Here is a 27,483-nt window from a genome sequence, read left to right on the forward strand (position 1 = left end):
CTAGTTATGACACCTTTTGGGCCTCTCCTCGGGTGTTAACATTTGCCATCTGGAGGACATAGTTCCACAACACCTGAACTTCACATTTATTCATTTTCAAGAGGTGCAATGGAGGAGTTATGTTGGTTTGCTCTTTATTTTCTTTACAAAAAGGTGACCTTACTGAGGTGGACATGCGGATGGCATCATCCTCATGATTATCTTGTCCCGTGTAAACAAATCCATGCATGCAAACAACCCTTTTCCTGGGAAAGCAGTATGCACAGCGCTCTCGGGGTTTGTTCAACATCAGGATATAAGAGCTTGCACGTTCTTAAGGGCTGCGTCCGGATCCGCCTTGTATAGCATGAAGTGGCCCTGGACTTGTGCGGCACTGATCCGATCAGAGGCAGACACGGCCCGTTTGGCAAACTCCTCGGCCGCAGCTGCTGGCTGGTCTGGGTAGAACCTCTGGAACATGCGCCCGAGCTGCCACTCTGAGCAGTGCCCCACGTACTGCTTCAGGTCCACCCGGCCAGGGCGAACCAGGGCTGGATCGAGCCTACAGGGAAAGAGGAGAAGACAAATGAGGCTCAGCAAATGCTCAGGTGGAAAATATGGTTCTCTATGCTTCTCTCGCTTGGAGTATCATCTCATTGTTCTCTCTCCAACTCCAGGAAGACACGGGGCTAGGGGAACCTGTTCTCCCCTTTATTTCCTTTGAGCTAATCTCTAAAAGAATATAAAGTAACAGTGCCTTGTAATTTAACTACTGTACACCCATGTCTTGCTGCACTCACCCATCATGCTCCTCTTTCTCCATACCTGCTGTGTCCTTGCCAAGTTACCCATCCCCTCCTACAATCTCAGAGGAGCCTGCATGGAACCAGGAACAGTAAACAAGGACAGAACCAGATCTTCACGCTTCTGTGTTAAATGCTGCAAACCAGCATGACCAGAGGATGCCAAAGTCCATACTTATACGCATATATTCCCCAGACCACTCTCTAGCAAGCATTACCCCAGCCTAATAATAATAATAATAATAATAATAATAATAATAATAATAATAATAATATATTTATACCCCGCCCATCTGGCCGGGTTCCCCCAGCCACTCTGGGCGGCTTCCAACAAATTATTACAATACAGAAATCCATCAGACATTAAACATTAAACATTAAAAGCTTCCCTAAACAGGGCTGCCTTGAGATGCCTTCTAAAGGTCTGGTAGTCTTACCCAAATTAAGTTGTAACTGGCTGACCCTGCATGTTGAGCCTTTGCTTTCCTACGCTGCACATGGCTCCTTCAGCACCAGGCTACAAGAATGGCAGAGGTCCCGTGCTTGTGGGAGAGGATTTGTCACAGGTCTTGGAGACTACAAAAGCCCCAATATAAGCTTCTCTTCCGTCTTCTCCTATATAGTACCATCTTTTGGAACAGGAAGTGTGTCTTCATTCCTGCTGCCTTCCTCCTTTTTATACTTAAAATAGTTACCAGCTGGTCCCCAGAAAGGTAGATGTTGCCTCATAAAGACAGCACTTCCAAGGGGTGGGAAGCAAACTGCCCTCCTCTGTTACTCACTGCAATCTCCTTGACTGAGTTACAAGGAACCTCATGGAGTTGCCTTGTGTGAGCTAGGGATGGACGGATCAGTTTATTTGGGGTCCATGTCCAAAGTGTTACAGGTGTTAAGTCTGCTCTGTTGCTTTTCCACTTTAAGAACTGTATTTTTTTTATTTAAAAAATCCATATAAAAATTTGTATTTAAAAATGCATTTGATCATAAATGCATATTTAAATAGTATTTATCACAGGGTATGCATCTCTAAATGCATTTCCTCCTTAAAAAACCCACAAATCTTAATGCATTTTGGGAGCCAAGGATTGTATTGCAAAATTTGGAGGAGTGGGGAAGCTGGAGGATAATTGTGAATTTGTCTGGGAGGTACAAATTTGGCTAGCTTGCTTGAAAATGCAGACAAAACAAAACTCTCCTCCACCCCGAGCTTGTCTTCACCTCAAAAACACCAATGGAGAAATCTTAGGCACTGTGTTACTTGAGGAATCCTTGGTCCCACCAACGGAAGTGAACCCTTTGGATCGAAGCGACTTACCACCAAAGGGACTCCATTTGCAGGCTTCCTCCCAGCCACTGAGCGATGAAGTAGGCTGATTTTCTGGAATACTGGCCCTTCCTTTGTGTGTGTGTGTGTGTGTGTGTGTGTGTAGCTGTTTCCCTGGCAAAACAACAGTCCTGCTGCTGTCTGCGCTTGGGCTACCAAGGGATTCAAACACCTGCCTCAGGAGATCCCTAGCTTCTCCTTGTGGCATGCTTCGGCACTGAATGTGTGAGGGTTGCGTGGAATGGGTTGGCGAGGTTATCATGGTGTTAGCATCACATGCCAGCTGGTGCTTTCAATATGTCACCAGTGTGGGACTTCATTGGGAGTGACGTTGTGAGGGGAAGGTGATGAAGGAATTTCTCTATGGGACTGTCAGTTGTTCCTACATCGTCTCCTTCCCCTGCCCCTTCCCCCTTCCTACTTCTATTACAACAGTTTTGATTTAGCTGCTGGAGGAATGTGGAATCCTAAACCACTGTAGACTCCAGCCACTATCTTCCTTGGGTGCCATTAAATGGATCCTTCCCAAGCAAAAGGTTATCTTCTGCAGCTAACAACCTCTCTATCTGCCCCCATTTTCTGTGCAACGCTTCTGACCTGTCCACATGATTGGTGGTCATGAATACAATCCTTGCTTCGGAGGAAGCCACACCATCCAGCGCGTTGAGAAGGCCACTGAAAGTCAGGCGTCCCATGCCTTGGTATGCGGTGGGGTCTGGAGGGAAACACAGCGGCACAGAGACAGCTCAGAGGGAGATCAAAGAGGAGTGACACTATAGGTACAGTTGTGAAAAGGGGCTGCCCAAATTCTGCCTAGGTTTATAGCCTTCCAGGGGAAGGGCAACAACCCCACTGCCATGGTCTTATGTGGCATTAGTACCAGCTTTATGTTCTCTGCCTGATGTGCAGTGGCTTGTGAAATGTTCCTGACACACTGCTGTCCAAATAGATACATGAAGGGGTCAGAGAAAATCAAGCCACCTGGTGGCAAAATGCAAGTCGATAGAAAGCAGGACAATAAACAGTCAGGATCCTATGTCAAAAGAATGCTGGCAAAAAGAATTGCCTCTAGACCAGGCATCCCCAAACTGCGGCCCTCCAGATTTTTTGGCCTACAACTCCCATGATCCCTAGCTAACAGGGCCAGTGGTCAGGGATGATGGGAATTGTAGTCCAAAACATCTGGAGGGCCGAAGTTTGGGGATGCCTGCTCTAGGATCTCTGCTGGCACACCTCTTCCACAGTGCGAAAGCTGCAAACTTGTCCCCAAGCTCCTGTCTTGTTTCAAGTCTCTCTTTGTATATTGATAACTTATTTGGAATAGGTGTCACATTAAAGCCTGCAGATAATTATTTATCATTATATTTACTCAATCTGTTGGTAGCTTGCTACGTAAAAAGTATCTAAGTAACTCACAAAGTTTTAAAGACATACATAAACAAAAGACACAAAAAAACTCAATAAGAAGAAAAGAGAGCAATACGTTGCACTTTAAAAAAAACTGTACAAAAATCCAGAGAACAGACACTGTAAAGCAGCAGGGGGGAAAACTTGGCGGCAAAGCATATCATCCAGCAAATCATCACCATCTGTCAAATGCCTGAGTTAAGTTTTTACCTAGTGCCAAAAGAATTTTAATGATGGCCCCAGGAGGACCCCACTGTGAAGAGCATTCCACAAGTGGGGAGCCCTAACTGAAACACCCTCTTCCTTCTCACCACACTCCAAACCTCCCTCAGAGTGGGCACCAGTAGGGGAATCAAAGATCAAAGGGTCTGGGTAGGTTCGTAAGGGAAGACGTTTTCCAAAAGACATTGGTGTCCTGAGTCATTGACTCCTCTTTGTCAGCACCAGGTCACCAACCCGAATCCCATTGCAAAGTGCAGCTTGGAGGAAGGAGCTGCTATTCAGGTCTCATTCCCCCCACTCTGAATGAACGATTAGCTTGGGGAAGTTGCTGCAGTGCAGCACTTAATGAGGATGCCTCCACAGAGTTACAACACAGGGGTGATGAACGCTTGGTCCCAGGTCAGTCAGAGGCGGCAGAAAAGGGCAGCCTGGAACAAAAGAGTGGGGAGGCGCCATCTGCCTGTCACTCACTTTCGGCAGCAAGATCCCGGCTGACGAAAGCAGCATCCACGTCCTCCAGGAGGATGATGCTCTGTTGAGGAGCTACGCTCAGGAGGTGGTTAAGACGATCATCAGAGAGGCTGCGGTCGCTCAGGCTCATGAGACAGATGCTGTACTGAAGTTCTCCAGCAAGGGCTGTGCTGTGATAGACAGAGGACAATGTTTCCATTGAAGAAAACAGGGTAAGCTGGAGGGGAGTGATTCCTAACCAGGAGCTACACAAGGTGTCCAGAGAGGTATCCCCAGAGACTGTATCCATGGTCAACACCCTTGAGAAAAGGGGTGTTTTTTGTTGAAGGAAAGCTGAGGACATAGTACTCACATGAAACTGCTCTTTCCACAACCTGGGGGCCCGTATAGCAGGTATCCTCTCCGATAGGGGATTCCTACAGACAAAGAGGCTAGTTTCAAAAGGCAGAAAACTCAGCCTATTCCAACTTCTTATGGAATCTGAGCTACCATCATCACACCCGAGAATAAGAATGAGCTGATCAATGATGCCTTGAGCTCACTCCACAGTGGCCAATTCCAGTTGCGAGAAAGAAATATATTGCACAGGGCCCTGACAGAGTACCCAGTTTCCTGCCACCCTAAAGGTTTAGGGCATCTTGAACAAAAGCACTACTTTAACCAACTTGGCAAAGAGCTGATACAAAGTTTTGTGGCAAATGCTAGAAACTTGGTAAACATTTGGTTTATCAGTACTTGGCTGTGCAGAGACTAGCCAGCACAGTCTCTCTCGTGGGAAAGTAAGAGGTAGTTCCTAATTCTCAAGGACTGGGACTATGCAGGGGCTGTTGTAGAGACAGCAATGAGGTTAGAAGAGGCTTCCTGCTGCATGCATCAGAACAGAGAGGCATCAGCACCACTGAGAGTCCAAAGCAGGAAGAAGGCACAGACAGGTTGGAAATGACAGGGATGCAGAAGGCAGCAGGGATGCCTTTGGGCGCAATAGCAGAGGGCATTGGGAATGATAATCTGGGCTAAATAATGCGATATGCTGGCTCCATAAGTGGCATCCCATGTGCCTTAATTTAGCTCATAAAGGAAAAGCTCAGGTTGTGAGGGTATCTGAATGTCGCTCCCTGAAAAGGAAACTCACCTCGATCAATGTACCACTTGGGGTTACCAGTGAACTCTTTCACATCCTGCACAATTCTCTCGGACACTCCTTTCTCGAGCACTACAGAGGTGAGCGGACGTCGACGTCGTGGGAAACCAAATGGCCGCCATTCAGTCCCCATGGCTGTGTACATGACCGTCTTTCCTTCTTGCTGCCTGAGAGCCAATTCTTTGGCTGCAGAGAAAGGAACAAGGCTAAGGAAAGGGAGATAACTGCACATCTGGACACAGATGGGAAGGAGGAAGAGGGAAATCGCCTGTCTGCTAAATATAACTAAGAAGCAAGGAAGTATCACCAAGGAGGACGGCCCCAGCTCTAAGTAAGGGGTACTTGAGGCATGGGAGTTCTGTGAATTCTGATGCAGAGTGATATAATTTGTACCTCCTGGAATCAGGTGCAGAACAGAACATAACTAGTCAGTCATCAGACTTTGGCCTTCTCTAAATTTTGAAATACAGTTTTCAGTTCAAAAAATGCCCAAAGGCATGAAAAATGCATAATTTTGAATAAAATACATTTAGAAATGCATACAATGAGCTACATTTGTAGCTACTTCATAAAAATATATTTAGGTATGTATTTAAACATGATTTTTTGCATATTATTTTTTTAAAAAATTGCAGATTAATGCAGAAAAATGGAATGGGCTTATGAAAGAACACATGTAAAACAAACCTGGGCCCAGAAATAGACAGATCTATTTATCCCTAGCGCCATCATCGTTATTATCATCATCATCATCATTAAATGTATTACCCACCCTTGCCAGCAGGTCCCACTACAACCAAGGAGTGCTATTGTACCTTCCTGCAGGATGTTGAAGAAAACTTCTCGGTTGCTACCGATTGCTGTGAAGGTGACAGATTCCCAGGGGGTGCCCGTATGCAGGTCAATCATTTGTTTCTCCCGGTTCCGTTCTACGCGGATCCACTTCCTTTTATACCTGGAAGCAGAGCAGGGAACATGTGAACAGGAACTGGTGGTGGGGAGACAACTGGACGAGCAAGTGTGCAATATTCATGACCACCACTTCCTTATTAGCCTTGCAATACTTCTGCCCCTCCCAAAGACATTCCATGGCCTCACTTACCAAATGAAATGGTTCCCAGGGCTGGGGATAAAGTCAAACTTGGTACTGATACGGCCACTCTCATGCTGCAGGTATGAAGTCTCCACACTCAGGTGCTGGGTGTGCTTTGCATGGTGAGAGATCCAGCTCAGCAGCCAGTGGTAACTCTTGTCCTTGCTTGGCACCTCTAGGGTGATCATACAATGCCGCCTGAAAGCCACCAAGCCAAACTGTGCCCCTTTACGGGCCAGGGCCAACGCTGTACCTACACCCACCAGGCCAAAGCCTGCTCCGAAGTATGGATTGTCCTTCAGGGCCGAGAAAAAGTCAGAAAAGGGCATTGTTGTGGATGGGGAAACAACTCCAGTGCTAAAGACCCATTCCCAGGAGCATTGCTTCTAAACATCATAACAACACATGGAGAGGAAGAGAAAAAAACAACAAATTAATTATGAAGTTATGAGTGGCAAGTGCATTGGTCACCTAATTACTTCTTCCAGAAGAAGAGCTTTCTTAACAAATTCTCTTTAGCCCAGGTGTGGGGAACTTTGACCCTCCAGATGTTGCTGAACTACAACTCCTTCCCTGGCCATTGGCCATGCTTGCTGGGGCTGATGGGAGTTGGAGTTCAGCAACATCTGGAGAGCCAAAGTCTCACCACCCCTGCTTTAGCCTCTTCCATGCTACCTTATTTTAGAAAAATAAATACCCTGGCAGATCCCTCCCCACTGAAAAACCAGAATACAAATAATTATGCATACATACTCACAAATTCAGCTTCCCTCTCTATAGTAATTTGAAATATTGCAAAGCAAGGTTGCCGCTATTTTGGCTTTTGTAAAGAAAACTGGATATTCCCTAGCTTGCTTTTGTTGGAAAAATTGGTGAAATTGCACTCCGTGCTTGGGCTATGTCTTCAGCAGCCCATTCCCCATTCTGTTAAGTTAGCACACTGGCTAACTTACAAACAGTCGAAGGCTAAATGCCTGGAGCATCACTCATTCATCTTCCCTTTCTCTAATGTGTGTACGTGCAGAGATGGGTATAAAGCCAAGGCTGCAGAAGCATTGGCAGGAGTATGAGGTATTCACTGAGAAGAGGTTTTGCTCAGTGCAAGGTACCAGCAGAGAAGCTGAAGGTTATATGTTGTGTGGTTCCATATAGCATGCTGAGCTAGCATGGTAAAGTGCTAGTGGAGCTCTCTGTATACTTGTACCTTTACAAGGTTTACTTCTAATTACAGTCAAACCTTGGTTGTTGAACATAACCTGTTCTGGACGACCGTTCAACTTATGAAACGTTCGATAACCGAAGTGTGGCTTCCGATTGGTTGCAAGAGCTCCCTTGCACTCAAGCAGAAGCTGCGTCAGACGCTTGGGTTCCAAAAAACATTTGAAAACCGGAGCATTTACTTTCGGGTTTGACTGTATAGTAGAAAGGTTCACAATGTACCAGCATCTCTTAAAAGTTTGTGTAGCTCGGGAGTTTATGCTAATCTTGTACCATGAGACAGTAAACACTTTATACTGTACTTTGAATTGAGCTGAATGGGGAAGGAGTCTTCTTAACCAGGAATTCTATCTGTTTTCTCCACATCATGTATAATCTTATATCCGACCCCCACTCCCACCATTGTAGCTCTTCATCATAGGGAAGTTGCTTAATTGGTACTGCCTTTCTAGCATAAATGCTTAAGACGTGCCCAATGAAGCTTTTGATTTTTTCGGCAGGACCCCCCCCCCATGCCACCACAATCAACTTTTGAAAGGTCACTCAAAAGTAGCTTGTTGTGTGGCCCAGAGAGCTGGTTATTTGAGAAACATAATCCGAAAGTGGTTCCTCGGAACTCAGGAACTAGTCACTTGAGTAAAGACTGTAACAGTTCTAAGATGTGACCTCCACCAAATACATGGGTGCCAAATTGTAGATCAATCATGTTTTGCAGCACATATTCTTCTGTTTGTGAGTTAGCATTATGTCTGCTCTGTGGAGCTTGATGTTTATTTCCAATACCATTTGTGAAAGTAGAAACGGAAAAGATGCTCTCTTAACAATTTCATTAGTGTGTGTGTGTGTGTGTTTTTGGAAGCCCAAATATTGGTTGCTGGTATGGAAACATTTGCCTACCACGACTAGAGATAGGAAGATTTACAATACTTTTCTCCACACTTTTAAAAGGGGTGCGATGCTGAGGAGGAAACCTCTCTATGGAGTTAAGCCCCACTGAGTCCAATGGAACTGACTCCCGGCTGAAATGATGCAGGATCTCAGGCTCAATTTCCTGTCTGGAAAGTAGAACCGCCTGAACCTGCCGCCCTTTTCTCTTGCAGCACTTAATCGCCCCCATAGCATCAAGAGGGTCGTCTCCTTCGTGCCCCCTTCCACACGCCTGGCATAAAGGAATAACACCCGCAGACATGGACTATGGAACACGCTCTCTACGCATTAAAGATCGCCTCCCCAATAGACCTCACCTCCGGATAGCGCCTCTCTTGCCTTGCTTTTCTCTATGGTTCTTTTGACCGGAAACAATTCTTTTCTCTACTCTATCGTCCCCCTAGAAATAGAGATATGAAAAGAGTTACAGTAAACTTATACTGCAAATGTATAAACCTATTAATGTATATTAGCATAAATATACTTTGATGCATAATGACAGTCGTTTTGACATCTTCGGGGTGAATCATATGTATATCTTGCAGCAGGAATGAGAATTCGATCCTAAATCAGAAGTTACGATAAGCGTAGTGCGCAACTCTCACCTTTTTCTATCTCTACGATAACCCCCCAGCTTCAGAAGGCGGAAGTTGGACCGAAGTCGGCATTTCCTGTGCTTATATGTGACAGGAGAGCGGACGCGTTTTCCGGCACTCTATGGTCCCTGAGGGAGCGTTACGTGTCTATATTTTTTCCTTCGCGGTCGCGCCAGCCCAACCATTTGCCTCTGGATTTGCCTGCCTGCCTGCCTGGGTTCTGGACTTGCGAGGTGAAGATTAACCCCTTTAAAGCGGTTACGGCAATCCCTGGAAGTCGCTCTGGAAAGCTTCCCTTTATGGTGCCGCCTCTGGTCCTGGAACGTCAGTCAGCAGTTACCATAGAGTTGCGGGGTGGGAGCGGGCTCTGGGCCACACAAAGGTGGGAGGGGGGATGAGTCTCGCTCTTCCTTCTGGGTGGGGGGGGGGTGGAGAAGTGAAAGGAAGAGCTTTTGTTTTGTTTTAATTGGGGAGGGGCTGTGGGGGAAGGCGGTGGGCAAGCAAGCCAAAGAGGGAAAGGGAAGGAGGTGCCCGGTGGTGAGTTGACTTGGGTGGCCCCTCCAAGACTCGCGGAGGGGTGCAAGGAAGGCAAAAGGTGCTCCCAAAGACTCGTTGGCCCCCTAATGCTATTGTATGTGTGCTTTGTAATGGGGTCGGGGTGGGTGGATCATGGCCTGAAAAGGAAGCCCCCCCCCCCGGACTAAGCTGAGTCCTGGAGTTGGATACTGGTCATTCTGCCTCAGGCATCCTCGTTCATTCTTTCCCTCAAAATATCCGTGTTTTTTCCTCTCTTTCTCTTCTCTTGCACTTCAGAGAGCAGTAAAGATGGCCCACGCCTGGCACCGGGAGCCTGGGCGGCTGCAGAAGAAGCCCACCAGGAGGAGGAGAGGAAACTGGGTGTGTAAGTTCAGCCTCATTGCCTTAAAGCCCGCTTCATCACCCAGTCAGGTGGCTAGATTCCTGCAGGGCTGCTTTACCCCAGCTAGTTGGGATCACTTGCCAGCTGCTATCCAAAAACATGCAAGAGAGGGGATATGGTAAGATGTGTATAAAACGATGCATGGTGTAGAGAAGGCAAACAGAAAAATGCTTTTCTCCTTCCCTCCTAATACTGGAACCTGTGGCCATCTAACAGAGCTGAAGGGTAGGAGATTCAGGATATACTGTACAGAAGGAAGGACTTCTTTATACAGTGTGTAATTAAGGTATGGAACTCACTTCCACAATATGTACTGGTGGCCAGCAGTTCGTGTTACTTTAATAGGGAAGCTAGACAAATTCACAGACAATAAGGCTATTAGTGGTTTCTAGGCGTGATGGCTATATTCTGCATCCAGGTCCAGGGATATCATGTTTCTAAATACCATTTACAGGGGAACAACAGTGGGAGAAAGTTTGGCAGAAGCTGACAGGACTTTTAATTCTAAATGGGCAGTACCCTTCATTTTTTCTGGAAGTTTTATTAATCATAGAAATAACTATATCATCAAGCATACATGGCACTTGCATATCTAGCACGCTGTTACTTATGTTAATTTGGTCTGGAATCTTTCCTCTAAACCAGGCATAGGCAAACTCGGCCCTCCAGATGTTTTGGGACTACAAGTCCCATGATCCCTAGCTAACAGGGCCAGTAGTCAGGGATGATGGGAGTTGTAGTCCCAAAACATCTGGAGGGCCGAGTTTGCCCATGCCTGCTCTAAACAGTCTTGGGGGTGATTATCTGCAGATGCATGCCAAAATGATTAGATAGTTGTGGTTTTTACTGTGTGCCAGTAGGCAGTTCTGTGTGCTGTTCTTACAAGAAGCTAATTCAAACCCCCAAAATGTATGTCCCAGTGTGAGTCTAATCCTGGAAATTAGCTTTTCATCCAGTTACAACTGCCCATCTCTGAGCCAGGTTTATCTGGAATGAATGCAGTGGAGTTCAGCTGTAAATGAAACTATTACCAAGGTGTTTAGACTCCAAGCTTTGAAGAAAGAAATCTGGAGAGAGTGTTCCTGATTGATTAAAGTACTGGGCTTTACACACGAAGAATTAACATACCTTTACCAGCTAGAGTGAAGAAGAACAGCTTGGTATTCTATATATAATCTAGTTCAGGAAGAAGTATGCAGGATTGTAGTGTTGGGCTCTGCTGTGTTGCTAAAGCAGAACATTCTGCATATTGGTTCTGGGATGTAAAATGTTTTGCAGTAATGGAGATGCTTTTAACTGAGCTAATAGAAGACAGTAGACTGTGCTGGCCAGTGGAAGTAGTCTGGCAAAACCTCTTCAGGCTGTGAGGGTGGGCTGGAAATATCCCAATAAATTGCTGTCTTATCTAATGGAAGAGCAAGCCCTATTATGTTTTGACAGCCTAGATGCTGTGATAAAGACTATCAAAGTGTTTTCAGCAAGTGTTTTCAGCTCTAAATTCTTCAGCAATTTGCCTTAAGCCTCCATACAGTTGGGTTTTGGTCTGTTCCATAGTTCAGTGATAGGCAACCTTTTGAGCTTGGTGTGTCAAAATTCACCAAAAAACCGAGCATAACTTGGGTGGTGTGTCACTTCGAGAAAAAAAACCATAATTTCGTGATATTTATAGTTTAAATAACAAAAATGTATAATTGTAATATATAACTGCAGCATTCCACTGCTCCCTTCTCCCTGACCAAAGTTTTGGAGCTTTGGGGGGGGGGGAGAGAGAACAGAAATAAATGACGAATAATACCTTCACTGGAACTAACATGCAGCACCGACATAGTCTGCCAAAGCGCCAAAAAACCAGCACAGAAAGGGTTAAATCAGAAACAGCCACTGACTCAGCAAATTGAAAAACAGACCAATTGCCGAACAGAATCTCTGGCTACCAGCAACAACAACAAAAAGGATCCGGGGGTTTTACGTGAGGAGGAGCAGGAGAACAAATGGGGAAAAAACAACAGCAGCAGCAGCGTGAATGGGCCATCACGTGTGCCGGCAGTGAGGGCTCTGTGTGTCACGTCTGACACGCGTGTCATAGGTTCACCATCACTGCCATAGTTGATTATAAAAACCACTGACCTAGCTGCATAAACTTTCATCTTTCCTCTGTGCTTCTCTTCTGCAGGAAAGCAAATCCATGACTATCCTGAATTTTCCCAACCTGAGCCAAATACTGTCCTGTTGAGCTTTCTACTTAAGCAGACATGGTTTCCAACTCCAACAACTGCCTAATACTAACAAAGCTAACAGTTAATATTGGGCATTACAAAACCACCCATACTCATTTATTTTGAAAAATCCTTGTTTAATCCTTGGTTGCTTCTCTTCAGGAAAGCAATGGTACCATTTTCTTGCTATGTTTTTAACAGGAGCCGTACCCCACTTTATGTCATGGTGCAAGACTACATTGAGGAGTGAATGACAATGAGCACGGGAGCAGTTACAACGGAACCTGTGGGAGGAGACAAGATGAACACACTATGCCAGGAGCTCTTGCTACCCGGCTCAACAGATGCAGGAAATGAGAACAACCATAGCATCTCCAGTGAGAACTTAGTGGTGGGACAAAGCTTGCTTTTAACAGAGGCTTCTGTGGTAGGAACAGAAACTGCTGGTGTTGAAATATTTGTAGAAGCCGTGACTAGCAGCATGTCCCTCAGCAATCCTGGCAGCACTACAGGTATGTTGTGCCCAGATAGGTCTTCGTAACCATGTAACAATGAACCACTTTGTCACTGTCATCTTTTAGTGTGAGTGGTTTCTGTCATGTAGCATTTGTATTCTAAAGGAGCAGCAGAGAGAAGCCGTAGGATCTTAGGTATGGTACAAAAGAGACTTGTGGAAGAGTAGCCTGGCTTTTCTGCACCTGATGCTGTATTCTGTAATGAAGGTTGCTTTGAGACATTTTAAGTAGTCAGCAGTGAATAAATGCAGGAAATAATGAGGGTAAGGTTTGTACATCTGTTATCTGGGAGAAGGGATACCTGCCACATTCTGTTATCTGCTCTAGAAGTGGAGGGAATGGAGATTGTGTTCTAATCGGGGTTCCTGGGTCCTTGTTATTATCAATTGTCCAGCAAGTCACCATGATAAACTATGACTGTGGCTAGATTTGCTTGAGGCACTGTGAGCAGCTGAGATGGAAAAGGTGCAAGGTGTATTTGCCTAATAGGAGGAGGCAGGGATTTATTTTCATCATATTTGATGGGATAGTGCTGAGCTTGCAATAGGCATGAAGCTTACCTTGGATCTGTTTGCTGCACCTTCATAAGGCTGCTTATGGGAGCTACCTTTCAATGCCGTGGTGATAAGTATTGGACCAATGCCATGGAATTTAAGGACCAGAGGCCTTAGTATGTTCTTTGAGGTCTGCAGTTTTGTCTGCAGTGCCTCTGCCATACTCAGTACAAATGACTGAACTATCTTTAGGGCTAAGAAGTTTATGTCAGGCAGCTTGCAAAGGGGCTAAAACTGTGTGCTTCAACACCATCCTCTGCCCCTGTCTCTTTTAGCAGCACAGGTGCTGAGGAGCATGAGGGGTACAGGAGATGGGAGAGTACAGTGCAGTGCCCTGGAGCACATCAAGACCATAGGATTTGCTAGGGTACCATATTTATAGCAAAGTAGGGTAGGGTGTTTAATGGAGGAGAAGACACCACTAGCAGGGATGTTTCGGTGGTGGCATGTGGGAAGGGGGCTTGGGTGTTAAGGAGTTGGAAGCTTACAAGGGAGTGATTGGTCTTGTAAAGGAATTTGAGAGGCAAGATTCATATAGGTGGTGCACACTGAGACAGGATAGTAAGGGACACATTTGAAAATTAAGTACTGGGCCTACCATTGCCCTCCTTCCAACCAAACTGGTGATCTTTTCCTGTGAAAATGTTTGGGCATGGTTCTAAACACCTGAAGCATGGAGAGTGCCCCCCACTCAGCCCATTTGAATTAAATCCTGTGTTCTGATAACAGTTCTTATAGATGACTCTCCACCTATATGCTGATGGCTGTGACAGAGCTTTGGAGAATCCTTGCCTGTAAGCTGACACGATTTTTAGTAAATTTTGCCTCGGACAAAATTTGAACTGAGGCATGAGGTAGGTGTGTGTGGATTTTTTTCTACCTTATTCTCAGCTGGTTTTTGGTTTTTTAAAAATATCTCCTTGCAGAGGTTTTGGTCAAAGTTGTGGAGCTCTATTTCTGCGAACGGTGTGGGCAGAGCTTCTCTGACCCCGGCCTGCTTTCCCAGCATCAGTGCATTGAGCTCCCCAGAGGACAACTTGCAAGCATTCCTCAGCTCCAAGAGCTACCACTGGGCCTTACAAGCCAGAGCCTGGCTGTCTCTGGAGAGCAGTCTGCAGTCCACGAGGTACAAGCACAGGGCTTGCTGGATAGAAGCAGGCAGGACCCTGAATTCTGCACCGATCCCCTTTTGTGCCCCGTTTGCCAGGTGGAGTTTGCCTTGCCCACTGAGCTGAAGGAGCATTTTAGGGACCACCAAAAACCTATGGGTCCCCAAGTCTGCTTTGAGGAAGGCTGTCATTTCAGCTCGGAGGATCGCAAGCAACTCCGGGGGCACCTGCGTCACATCCACCAGGTGTGCCCGGTCACCTGCAGCTACCGTGGCTGCTCACTCTTGTTCCGAAGCCGAGAGGACATGGACCTTCACCGAAGAAGCCACTTCCCATTTCACTGTAGGCGCTGTGACTTCATCAGTGGAAACACCAAGCAGTTTGGGCAGCACCGACACAGCCATCTGCAGGAGGCCACACAGCAGGATGTGGAGGCAGTGCTGGAGACGGGAGCAGTTGCTGAGAACAGTGAGCACAGCTTCACTGCCATAGTGGGAAAGCGGCTCGCCCATCATCTGCTTCTAACATCAGGTACTTGGGGCTGAGGAAGAGACTAGGGTGGGCAGAAGGGGGAATGCTTTGGAGTGATGCCAGCCACCTACTTCTTAAAAAACCCCACTGGATCCTAGGGGTCTCTTAACTCACTTTTGTGACAGCTTCCACGTCACTTAGAGACAATGCCATAGGCAGGGGTAAAGGGGTGAAGTTCCATTAGCCAGCCGGCTTTGTGGAATGATATTATTTGTGGATGTGGAAAATTATAGCATGAAAAGGTGGTGGTAGATTCTGAAAGGTGAACAATGGCAGGGAAAGGGATTTGAAACGGTGGGAAAGTTGGGGGAATGCAGTAGCCGAGAGCAGCTCTCCCTTTGAAAATGCCTAAAGTTTAATCCTCCTCTCTGTCAAACCATGAAGGTCTTATCCCAACTTTTTATGTGTCTTACTTTTAACCCTCTTTTCTAGTTCCTGTTCTACTTCCCTTTGCCTGGTTCTCAATTTGCATTTATTTGCATGTTATCATTTGCTCATCTCAAGCCTTTTCTCTATAAACAAATCAAGTCCCTGGTTTATGTTTCATTTTCTTTCCAAGGAAGGGAAGAACCACTGAGCAAGGCTGAGAATTGCTTGGAAGTTCAGAGTGGTTGGAATGTGACTGAAATGCAGCCTGACCTGGGGGCACATGTTGGTAGCAGTCATGTGCCCCCTGAGGACTCAGGACCCAAGGAAGACACAGGGGATGAATTTCAGGAGGAGGAGGAGGTGGTGGTGAAGGAGAGCTTTGAGAAGAAAGCGTCTTCTAAAAGAACAAAGGCTCAGCTGATCAAAGGTAGAGACTTGCATTCATTTGCAAGCAGTACAGTTTCTGGCATTTCTTAGAAAAGCTTTGCCAAACAGCAAATGCACAGGCATATTACAGCATGCCCTATATTTGAAGAGGGTCTGCCTGCCTGAACTGCTTGTTTTCTTTCCTGAGTTCAGAGGCAAACTATTTCACACATTAGTTCCCACTTCTGCTTGGAAATCTATTCGTGATGCTTTCTTTTCTTTGGAGTGGGATGGAGCATTGAATGCATTGGCTATTCTCTAGTGGGTGCTAACTGATTCCCAATTATCCCAAAATCTCAAAATCATAGGGTGGGGGTTCTAGATAAATTTTACATCTGTAAAAAAAAATCTCTACTGTTATAGGCCGTTGCAATAAATCTTTATTGTAGGGTAGAGAGAACACGGGAAGAGATTGCAGTTCAGAACAACTATTATTGCTAGAGATGAGAGGCAGGCAAAATAGACTTCTGGAGCATTACCAAAGGCCCTTTTATTCATTCCTCTGCACTTAAGGCATGCTCCTCTCATTGCAGAAGGTGCGGTCGAGGACTCCAAATACCTGTTCAAGACCCACATGTGTCCAGAGTGCAAGCGTTGCTTCAAGAAGCGGACTCACCTGGTGGAACACCTTCACCTCCACTTCCCTGACCCCAGGCTGCAGTGCCCAAACTGCCAGAAGTTCTTCACCAGCAAGAGCAAGCTGAAGATCCACATGATGCGTGAGAATGGGGAGAAGGCCCACCGCTGCCCGCTCTGCCACTACAGCTCCGTGGAGAAGAATGCCCTCAACAGGCACATGGCCAGCATGCACGAGGACATCTCCAACTTCTACTCGGACGTTTACTCCTGTCCTGTGTGCAAGGAGACGTTCAAGCTCAGCCACGCCCTCAAAGAGCACCTGAAGACCCACAAGGCAGAGCCCAAGCAGCTGAGCTGCTTCCAGGCTGACTGCGGCTACTGCACTGAGGACCGCAAGGACTTCCTGCGGCACGTCAGGGAGGCGCATTACATCAAAGCGGTGGAGTGCAAGTACTATGCCTGCTCCCTGCTCTTCCCCACCGCAGAGGCCATGGAAGCGCATCGCAAGACGCACTACGCCTTCCACTGCCAGCAGTGTGACTTCATCTGCTCCAACAAGCACGTCTTCCGCAAGCATAAGAAGCAAGGGCACCCGGGGAGCGAGCAGCTCCAGTGCAGCTTCTGCCCCTTTGCCACATTCAACTCTGTGGAATTCCACGACCACGTGGGCAAGATGCACGCCAGCGAAAAGATCCACAAGTGCACCGAGTGCAACTTCGCCACGGCGCACAAGAGGGTCCTCATCCGCCACATGCTGCTCCACACAGGCAAGTTTGCTAACCTGCATAGGGACTCCTAGGGAAGTTCTGGAACGTGTCTGCTTGTTTGCTTGTCCCCTTTGTCTCCTGCTCTCTCATAGTGCTCTGAATGGCATGCCTGTAGTCCTAATTTTCCTACCTGCTCCTACTTCTTTAGTTCTACCCTTTCCCACTATGGAGTCGGTTGCCTTATTTGTATACTGCAGGACTAGGGAGACCTAGGTTCATATTCCTGATTCTCTGAAGCTTTCACTGGGTTTTTCTTGGGCCAGTCACATATTCTCAGACTTAACTAGCCTCACAGGGTTTTTGTGGGGGCTGGGGGGGGGGGAACTACAGGTGCCGCCTCATGCTCCTTAGAGGAAAGGTGTGAAATAATGAAATTCATATATTCTAAACTTGAAATGAAACGCCTTCCAGACCTCTGACTACTTTGATCATTGTGATGAAGGGAGACTTAAATTCAGATATAGATTGATCACCCACAGGTTAGACTTGTTCTTCTTGTACAGAATTTCCCAGCAGCCTTTCCCTTTCCCAGCTAGCAGCCTTGGATGCAGCTAGGTGAAGGTGCTTAGGGCACTGCCGCATTTACCTGCCCACCCCAACCTCCCAGCAAGCCCCTCCAGAGCAGGAAGGGGCAGAAACGTGGAGGACTTTCCAGTTTGTGGCCCTGCATGGCGAAGGCACTCGCAGTGCCGTGGTAATGCAGCGGCCAAGCAGCATTAGTCTTCCTCCCTGCTTTGGAGTGAGAAAGAGGCAGGGATTGCTGCTTAGCCAATGGGATCATTGCCACTCACCTCTACACTTACACTGTGGGAAGGCATGATGGTTGAGGGCAGTGCCACACATGGCTGAAACCTGGGCGGCATCCATTTGCAGTGACAGTATAGCAATATGCTGTGGGAAGGAAATGCTACTGTTTATTTTGAGGTTTTTTGTGGGGCGGGGCAAAGTAGTAGGGCCTCATTTTAAATTGAAATCTGCTGCCCTCAAGGGGCACGGCGGGCAGGACTGTCAGTCCACAGCTTCTGGTTTGCTCTGTGACTGTAGGAGAGAAGCCTCACAAATGCCAGCTGTGCGACTTCACTTGCCGAGACGTGAGCTACCTTTCCAAGCATATGCTGACCCACTCTGACGACAAGAACTACATGTGCACCGAGTGTGGCTATGTGACAAAGTGGAAGCACTACCTGAATGTTCACATGCGGAAGCACACAGGAGATCTGAGGTACTGAGAGACCCCCTTCCCCTTCCCCTGGCTTGTTTCCTGTATCAGGAAGTAATCCGTACACAGAGCTGAAGCCATGTTTGGGTCAGTAGACATGTCTGTGGATCAAAGAAACCACAGGTGCCATGATATTTTAATGGTGGATTCAAGGGCTGAGCTGGAGTAGTAGTTATGCTGAATTAACCTATTACATAAATTGGATGATAGCTGCTAGCATCTGGGTAGACTTGACTAATATGAAGCCACCAAAGGCTGACTTGATGTGTGTGTGTGTGTGTGTGTGTGTGTAAACCTGTAAACTACACAAGCACATGGTGAGACTGTTGCTCCCCTGTTAGTCTCACCATGTGCTTGTGAAGTTATCACTCAACCCCATTTTCTTAAGTTCACTGCCATTTAAATCTACCCCAAGTCACCAAAGACCATTGTTTCTCAGGTAGTGATACAGAATGGGGCCCCAGCCTGGGAAATTATATGAGGTCATTGTATCTTTATTTGCCGTGTAATGATTTAAGTTGGCAACCTGAATGTGTGAATTAGATTCAGAAACCAGTCTGCATACATTCAAGCAGGACTGATGTGAGACAACTTGGGAGCAATTCCTAAATGCTGTGACTGGCAACTTGGATTCTACTCAAGATGTCTGTGATTGATGGTGGACTTAGTCTTGGAAGATCCATCAGCATTTGATGGTTGGTAGCACTAGAGCACTAAGAGGCAAAACTAAATGGATTAAAAACAACAATTTAGCATGCCTTTTTGATGGATTTGTTTTATTTAAGGGCTTGTCACATGGCAGAGTTTCAGAGCTGTGGAAATGCTCTTCAAGCCCCTTCCAATCTGGATGGTAGTGGTGGTGTTTTCTGTAAGGATAACAAACATAACACTCTAGAAACAAGATTGCAAAGTTATAAGTTCCTTACCAGGTCCCCACATTTCAAAATCTATTCTTTGAAATACTTTTTATATATATATAAAAAAACCAGTCCACCCCTTGTCTCCTGTACCAGAGTGTATATTAAGTCTTTTTGAATAAGAGGAGTGCATAGACTTCCCCCCATTGCATACAAAGACTATTCCACTCCTTCATTAGAATGGTTGCATGACTGTTACAGAAGGAGAACCAAAAGGGAAGCCACTCCCATTGTTCAGAAAAAATGAGCCTTTGCTTACAAACTCAGAATTTGCCAGGGACACCTATCCCTGGGCCTGGAACCAAGGTCTACTAGATTCCACAAGCTGGCATGAGAGCCATGAGGTTTCGCTGTGGGGAAACCCAGATTCAAATTCCGGCTTAGCTGTGAAGTTTTTGGGTGGTCCTTTATTAAGTATTTCCCCACTCTCGCCTCCTTTTGCCCAGTTTTCAAAATGGGATTTAATTACTGGCTTCACAGGGTTGTTGGTGGGTGACAATTACCGGGAAGTGTTCTCTTTGCTTGAAAGAGCTGTGTGAAGCAGCTCTGCGCCGGCAATTCTTTCTCCTTCCACAGCCTTGACCCACTCTTGTTTTGTGTCCAACCAGGTATCAGTGTAACCAGTGTTCCTACCGCTGCCACCGGGCCGACCAGCTGAGCAGCCACAAGCTGCGCCACCAGGGCAAGTCCTTGATCTGTGAGGTGTGTGGCTTTGCTTGCAAGCGCAAGTATGAGCTGCAGAAGCACATGCAGGCGAAACACTCCCAGAACTACCAGTCTCCCATCTTCCAGTGTCAGTACTGCAGCTACCAGACCAAATACAAGCAAGCCCTGCTCAACCATGAGAATTGCAAGCACACCAAGCAGAGGGAGTTCCGTTGCGCCCTGTGCCCTTACCGCACCTTCAGCAATACCAGCCTTTTCTTCCACAAGCGCAAGGTCCACGGCTATGTGCCCGGTGACAAGGGCTGGCAGGAGAACTATGCCAGCAAGGAGCTGGAGGTCACCTCGACCGAGGTGCTGTTCAGTTACAACCTGGCAATGACTCTCCATGCTGAGCCCAGCCCCTCCCTCCCCAGGAGGCATGACAACACCAAGGCCCTTGTTTCAGAGGTCCAGGAGGAGGATGGCCCCCAGGAGACTTTCATCATGTCTCTCTTTGGGAGTGAAGGCAGTGCTGAGACCGGGAGAGAGGAAGTGGTGGGAGGGCAAGACCATAGCAAGACAGATGCAGCCCCTTCAGAGGAACACTCAACCAAAGCCTTTCCTAAGGGCTCAGGGGAATCGGGCAGTACGACTTGCACACTGCATCTGGAGACCCTGTGCAGCTCTCACCCAGAGCAGCTGGCTGAGGAGATGCCCACAGCAATGCCAGACAGTGGGGAGGCCCTGAATTGTAAGGCGGTGGAATCGGCCTATGAAGCATTAGGTTCCAAGGAGTCCCTCCTCTTGGAGGACAGCGAATCTGCTCTCGACGACATCCCTGACTTTGAGGAGGAGGCAGAGGTCCATGAGGACAGAGAGATGGAGCTGGAGAAAGGTGCTGGGTCAAGGACTGGTGAAGAGAGCAAAAAAGATGCTCAGCAGGATCTGGGGAACAGCAAGGATGATGGGCGGGACTCTGAACTTCAGCAGGCACCACCCAGCCCTGAGCAGGGACTGGGGTGCAAAGAACCGAGTATACAGGAAGCTTGGCCAAAGGGGTCAAAGCAAGATTCTCTTCGACCTGTTACTGGCCATGAGACTCTCCTTGCCCCAGAAGATATGCTTCCTCCCTCTGAAGAAGGCTCCGATTCAGAATCTGTGCTGAAAGCTCTAAGGAGGCAGGACAAGGACCAAGCGGAAACCCTGGTCCTGGAAGGCAGGGTGCAGATGTTGGTGGTTCAGTCCGAGAGCCGCGTCTTCAAGTGCGAGAAATGCTCTTACATCACCAGGAAGGAGAAGTCCATGCTGGTACACTGCAAAGCTGGCTGTCAGGGCAGGAAATGCCCCTTGGTGTGCCAGGAGTGTGGGGCCATTTTCAAGCAGCAGAGAGGCCTGAATACCCACCTCCTTAAGAAATGTCCGGCCCTCGTGAAGAAGACTGGCGGGAAAGTATCCTGCTTAGACCAGCCTGCTGTTGTACAGCCCAATGGCAAGAGCCTGGAAATAGCGGAGGTTAAGAAGAATGGGACAGGAGTCCCGGACGAGGAAGTGAGCAAGCTTCAAAAAGCTTCCTGGGAAGCAGAACCGAGGCCTGTGAATGCTGAGTCTATGGTCGCTGTCCTTCCCAACACACAGCCCTTGGCCATCAGTTTGCAAGAGAAGCCATCTCAGGATGTCCCTGAAACCATGGTAGAAGAACAGTTGCCAGGAGCTACCGCTGACACAGCTAGCTATTCCTTGGAGAAATACTATGTGGAGCAGAACAAGTTCCGCTGCAAAGCCTGTTCTTTTGCCTGTTCACGGGCATCCACCATCCGCTCCCATGTAGAGGATGGCTGCCGTGGCTCAGAGCAGTTCTGCTGCCCGTTGTGCTCTAAGCCGTTCCGTTCTAAGAGGGCTGTTAAGATCCACCAGTTGGAGGGGCACGTTGAAGCTCATCCCACCCAGCTGCTGGAAAGGACCAAGCACACGGCGGACTCAGAGGGCGGAGATCAGCAAGCAAATGGACAAATCATCTGCAAGGAGATGGGTCGGGCCAATGAGCCAGAGGGAGCAAGCTCTCCCCGCCCTGTGACCGCACACAAGAAGCGACACTTCTCCTGCCCCTCCTGCCCCTTCACGTGCCACCAGGAGCGCGCCCTGAAGACCCACAAGAAGCGGGGCTGCCTGAAGCTGGGCGAGTTCCGCTGTGCGCTGTGCCCCTTTACCTCCAAGGCCGCGGCAGCGCTCCGACTGCACCGCAAGCTCCACCGCAAGTACTACAGCAGCCGGCCGCAGCTGGCCTGCCGCCAGTGCGACTTCACCTGCAAGCAGGTGCGCTGCCTGCGCCAGCACGTGCGCATTAAGCACGAGGGCGAGAAGCCCCACAAGTGCCCTTACTGTGAGTTCAGCACCACCCGGCGCTACCGGTTGGATGCCCACCAGTCCTTGCACACAGGTGTGGGCCGCATCGCCTGCCCCACCTGTGGCCAGACTTTCGGCACCAACTCCAAGCTGCGCATCCACCGCCTGCGGGTCCACGAGAAGAAGCCCACCCACTTCTGCCCGCTCTGCGACTACAGCGGCTACATCCAGAACGACATCACCCGCCACGTCAACAGCTGCCACCAGGGGGAGCTGAACTTTGCCTGCGCCCACTGCCAAGCCCGCTTCAGCTCGGAGACTGCCCTCAAGCAGCATGCCCTGCGCCAGCACGAGGAGAAGGTCTCCTACGCCTGCCCTCGCTGCGCCTTCGTCTGCCACAGCGAGGCTACCCTCAAGTGCCATGTCCAGAAGCAGCACCCGCACCTGGAGTGCGCCACCTGCAAGGCCACGCTGGGCACCCGCGAGGAGCTGGAGGAGCACAAGAAGCTGCACTTCAGCCACCGCTGCGACATCTGCAGCTACGCAGCCAAGGAGCGGCAGCAGCTGGTGAGCCACTACTTGGAGGCCCATGAGCCCCCCGCGGCCAGCGAGAGGCCGCTCAGGTGCTCCTTCTGTGACTTTGGCTGCTGCCACCAGCTGGTCCTGGACCACCACATGAAGGGCCACGGTGGCACCCGCATCTACAAGTGCTCCGACTGCGAGTACGCCACCAAGAACAAGCAGAAGATCACGTGGCACATCCGCATCCACACCGGGGAGAAGCCTTACAAGTGCCACCTGTGCCAGTACGCCTGCGCTGATCCTTCGCGCCTCAAGGTGAGAGCCATCCATGCTTGGGATGATGGATGATAATGATTGCCTTGCCTGATTTGTCCACCCCCTGCCCAATATGTACCTATCTGTTTTCCCTTTCGGAGGGACTTAACTTTAGCTTCATTTGTTCTGGTTTTAACCTATCCAGTAATTGTCTAATATGATCGCCATTCAGTGACAGACCATATGAAACATCTGTTGCTATCTGGGGTTTTTTCAGCCCAGCTAGACTGGCTGCTTCCAGTCTGTGATTCTGATCTCTTCCTCCTCTCTTGAAATCTTACAACTCTCTCTTATGCTTCAGCCAATCTTGCCCCTCTCCTGCATGCATTTTGAAAGGTGGAAATGAAAAACAAAAACAAAAAACAAGACTAGGGAGTGCCTCAGATGCGGTGTGTAAGTCTGGCCTTTGTTACTGTGACTTTTCAGTGCCTTACTGTGCGTAGAATTCCCTCTCTGTCCTCATGCAAGAAGACTATCATCCAGGTTGCCTTCTAGGTCCACTGGGTGAATTGTTTTTCTTTATTCAGTTTATCTCCTGCCCTTCTTCCCAAAATGTACCTTTTGATACATTTGCTTCACTGTTTGGTCTTCCTTGTTTCCTGGGTTCATAATAATGTTCCAATCAAGTACCTGGATTAAACCACTTCTGAGGTTGGTGTCCCACATGTTTGACCCCCCCCCCCGTTTGTTTGTCTCCCTCTCTCTGCCCAGTATCACATGCGCATACACAAGGAGGAGAGGAAGTACCTTTGCCCGGAATGTGGCTACAAGTGCAAGTGGGTGAATCAACTGAAGTACCACATGACAAAGCATACAGGCAAGTGATTCACTGGAATGTGGAGGTCTGGGCACTCAGGAGCTAGAAAAGGCAGCCTCTGTCCCTCTTGGGGGATAAAGCCTTGCAGGGCCATGTGTTTTGTTCACATGATGTGAAGAACAGATCCTCTTGTAAGCTTTCAGAAGCTGTATGCAGAGGCAAACAGTTGGCATGGTCCAGATTTGATAGAAATTTCTTTTGTCACAATTAGATTTATGAGAGTAGGCACGGTGATCTGTAGATTCTTGAAGAAATGTGACAGTAGTCTGTTCTGTGAATAACTAGACAGATTATTGTCCCTTGTGAGATGGTGCTGGTCCACCAATGCATCTATTTTGGGTGGGGACATCAGAGTAAAGAACTGACTGTAGCTTTTGGAAGTGTTGGTACACATCAATTTTTGAAATATGTATTTCAAAAGGCATATGTATTTCAAGGCATTCCTTACATGTATATGTACATGAAATATGTATTTCAAGGCATTCCTTACATGCTAACAAGTTTAGTCCTTACCAGTTTCATGGCTGTGCCTGGGAGCCATTGTTGGACCCTTGCAGGCCTCTTGCTTTCATTGTTCCATCTCCAATCCTTCTGGTTAATAATGCACTGACTGCCACACTGATGAAACTTGGGCCGTGCTTAGAGTTGTTGTTGAGTAGTCATTTAGTCGTGTCCGACTCTTCGTGACCCCATGGACCAGAGCACGCCAGGCACTCATATACCCATTGAAATCAACAGGCTTAAGTTAGCCATGTCCATTGATTTAATAGGCCTGCTCTGAGTCTGATACAACCGCTTATTTCCATTTGAGAGCATTTCTGCCTGGTAGCGTTTGGGCTGCTGAAAGAGTTTTCATTAGAATATTGTAGCCATAGTTCAAGGCCAACATATGAGGCTGCAGTACTGGGTGGAGATTTGGGGACATTTCTTTCGCCAGGGCATGCACCATCCTGCAGAACATGGATGAGCGGCAATGTTGAGCACTGTTGAGGTGGAAGACACATGGGCTGTGGCTTGGTTTCGATGGTCTGGCATCTCCCACCTGCTTCCAATGTGTTGCTCTCTGCTTTCTACACAGGGATCAAGCCATATCAGTGTGACGAGTGCGAGTACTGCACCAACCGTGCCGATGCCCTGCGCATCCACAAGGAGACGCGCCACCGCGAGGCCCGCTCTTTCATCTGTGAGCAGTGTGGGAAGGCCTTTAAGACTCGCTTCCTCCTCAAGACGCACCTGAAGAAGCACAGCGAGGAAAAGCCGTACGTCTGCAACGTCTGCTACCGGGGTTTCCGGTGGGCAGCCGGCTTGCGGCATCACTATCTCACGCACACCAACGAGCACCCTTTCTTCTGCCGCTACTGCAGCTACAAAGCCAAGCAGAAGTTCCAAGTGATCAAGCATCTGCAGAGGCACCACCCTGAGCAGGGCGGGACGGAGGGGGATCTCAGCAAAGGGGTGGGCAAGGACCCTAGTACACTTCCTGTCCACCTGCATGATGCTCAGCTGGAGATTCCTCCCTCCAAGCACCCAGAGGTGATCGAGGCCCAGGTGTCACCACATGGCTAAGTCAATCCTGGGGGGGGAAATGGACTTTGCACATTGAGGTGACACTTTGCTGTGGTTTCCATGAACTGGAAGTGGGTGGAAGCCCTTGGCCTGGAAGCACATGATGTGCCCATCCAAGTTGTTTGAAGCCCGCTAGGACAAACACTGGCCTCTATAGGTCAGGCGTATGCCATTGTGTATATTTTATAGTCATATCTGTACATGGGATGTAAAATATGTGACTGTATAAAAGGGATCTCCAGCTTTCTTTGCAATTTTGATGGTGTTGAATTCTTTGCTTTGTCCAATAAGGCAGTCAAGGTGAAGGGGTGAGTGCTGGGAGAAACAATATTTTATAGAAGTTGGGAGGGAGGATTGAGCCTGGCTTCTGAAGAAGGGTCTTGGTATGAGAAGAGTTACTCATAAGGTCCCATGTTTTCTAATAAGTCTGCACTATTGGGAAATGGTCTCCCCACTGAAAGTTGCATCCAAGGACCTCAGGACAGAGCTTTGTGGTGCATAAAGTACATTTTTGTGCTACCAGCCTTCTGCCTGATCCATTTAAAAAATGAAGCTACTCCTTTCATATCCACTTGGACTTAACCATCCAGGAGTCCTTTACCTTTACCTTTTTTCACCTCAGACATTTGTGTTACTGTGGAATGATGTTCAGACAGTGCTAATTTGCAAGAGCTGCTTTCTGCTTGCAGGAATTTCAAAATTAGCATGGAAAGTCTTGTATATTCTTCTTGCCAGTGGGTATAGTGGGAAAGGCTTGGCATTTTCTTCCATTCTTCTAGGGAGTGCCGGGACGCATGTCAATCTTACTTGGAAGTAATCAGTTTGTTCCAGCTTGCAAATGATGAGAGCAGGCCAGGAGCACTTAGCTCCTTATGACAGGCCAGGAGCACTTAGCAGGTTGCTGTCTTGGAAACCCTTATGACCAAATGAGATTATAGGTGCACTTAATTGATTTTTGACATCGTAGTACTGTGCTGCAAGCCTTTCTGGGCAGCTTTCCTAAACTAAGCCTTGCCTTTCAGGTTCACGTACCCCCCCCAAGTGTTTCCTATGAAGATTGTTCATGACGTGTGTGTTCGCTTTTGCTGAAAGGCAAGTTAGGTGCTGAGGCTGCAGAACACTGAGAGTTGTAAAGCTTTTGAGCAATAAGGTCATGGCATACTTGTCCATTTTTTAAATTTCATGTGTGTTTACTAACTCTCGTGTCCACTGTGATATGCACAGATAAGACACTCGCCCATCCCTTATTTCCCCATAAATGATGTGTTTGAGACCAGAAATGTTCATTCTGGGCAACAGAACTGGCACCAGGACCCAGAGTCATCCTTTGCCTCCTAGTTTGAGCTGCTACTACAACAGCTGTGTTATGAGTGTGAGTGTGCGATGCACAAAAAGAGAGTCTCCCTCTTGTTCTTGTATATGCATATAGTTGCTGTGAATGAAAGATGTCCCCTTCTATGGAAACTCAGCTAAGCCCAGTCTTCCTCATTGTATGGTAAACTCCAGGGGTTTGTGTTTCCTCTTTTTCTGTGGCCCACAACATTTACGAAAGGCTTTTCAGCTATGATTATGTCATGGAATGGATGTCTTCTAACAGAAAATTGAGTAGGTACTGCCATTTCCTAAGAATTGCGAATTTAAGGTTGATTTCTGCTGCTGTGGTAGTCTTAAACATTGCTTTTTTGTTCCTACATGCTCATGTTTTGCTTGTGGGTTTCTCATTTCTCATGGGAAATGGAATGCTGGACAACACAGGACTTCTTTGCTTCTTTTCTACAGCTCTTCATTTTTCCTGTGTTTTAATCTTTATTCTCAACCTTCAATTAGCCAAAATCTAAATTGTGCAATGAAACGAAGCCATGAAAATGTGCATAAATTATCCCATGGCAGAATTGTATGTCTCCTCACTTTACAGTGTTTGTAACTCCCAGCATTCTAGGCACATTTTGCAACGGAGAATTTCAGACCATTTT

The 27,483-nt window shown here is 47.7% G+C and overlaps 2 protein-coding genes across 8 annotated transcripts; one reads left to right on the forward strand and one right to left on the reverse strand.

The window, feature by feature from the left end:
* Positions 1–6: 6 nt before the first annotated feature.
* LOC118090985 (mitochondrial chaperone BCS1) lies at positions 7–8,987 on the reverse strand. The gene is made up of 8 exons (XM_035127478.2): positions 8,903–8,987; positions 6,450–6,826; positions 6,163–6,302; positions 5,339–5,533; positions 4,559–4,622; positions 4,207–4,376; positions 2,704–2,821; positions 7–541 (listed from the first exon to the last, which is right to left on the reverse strand). The coding sequence occupies exons 2-8, from the start codon at positions 6,767–6,769 to the stop codon at positions 289–291; spliced, it is 1,260 nt and encodes a 419-aa protein (XP_034983369.1). The 5' UTR covers positions 6,770–6,826; positions 8,903–8,987; the 3' UTR covers positions 7–288.
* A 249-nt stretch (positions 8,988–9,236) lies between these two features.
* On the forward strand, positions 9,237–25,764 carry ZNF142 (zinc finger protein 142). Of its 7 annotated transcripts, none has more exons than XM_035127502.2 (10): positions 9,238–9,414; positions 9,995–10,082; positions 12,518–12,828; positions 14,312–15,025; positions 15,585–15,821; positions 16,354–17,166; positions 18,211–18,388; positions 19,911–23,127; positions 23,839–23,944; positions 25,023–25,764. In XM_035127502.2, the coding sequence occupies exons 3-10, from the start codon at positions 12,567–12,569 to the stop codon at positions 25,508–25,510; spliced, it is 6,015 nt and encodes a 2,004-aa protein (XP_034983393.1). In that variant the 5' UTR covers positions 9,238–9,414; positions 9,995–10,082; positions 12,518–12,566; the 3' UTR covers positions 25,511–25,764. The 7 variants fall into 7 exon arrangements, with proteins under 7 accessions (XP_060134209.1, XP_034983393.1, XP_034983382.1 ...); XM_035127491.2 differs by having other exon boundaries at positions 9,995–10,078; XM_035127530.2 differs by lacking the exon at positions 9,238–9,414 and adding an exon at positions 9,485–9,505.
* The last annotated feature ends 1,719 nt before the right edge of the window (positions 25,765–27,483 follow it).

The sequence above is a fragment of the Zootoca vivipara genome, chromosome 1, assembly GCF_963506605.1.
Source record: "Zootoca vivipara chromosome 1, rZooViv1.1, whole genome shotgun sequence".
NCBI classification, from domain to species: Eukaryota; Metazoa; Chordata; class Lepidosauria; order Squamata; family Lacertidae; genus Zootoca; species Zootoca vivipara.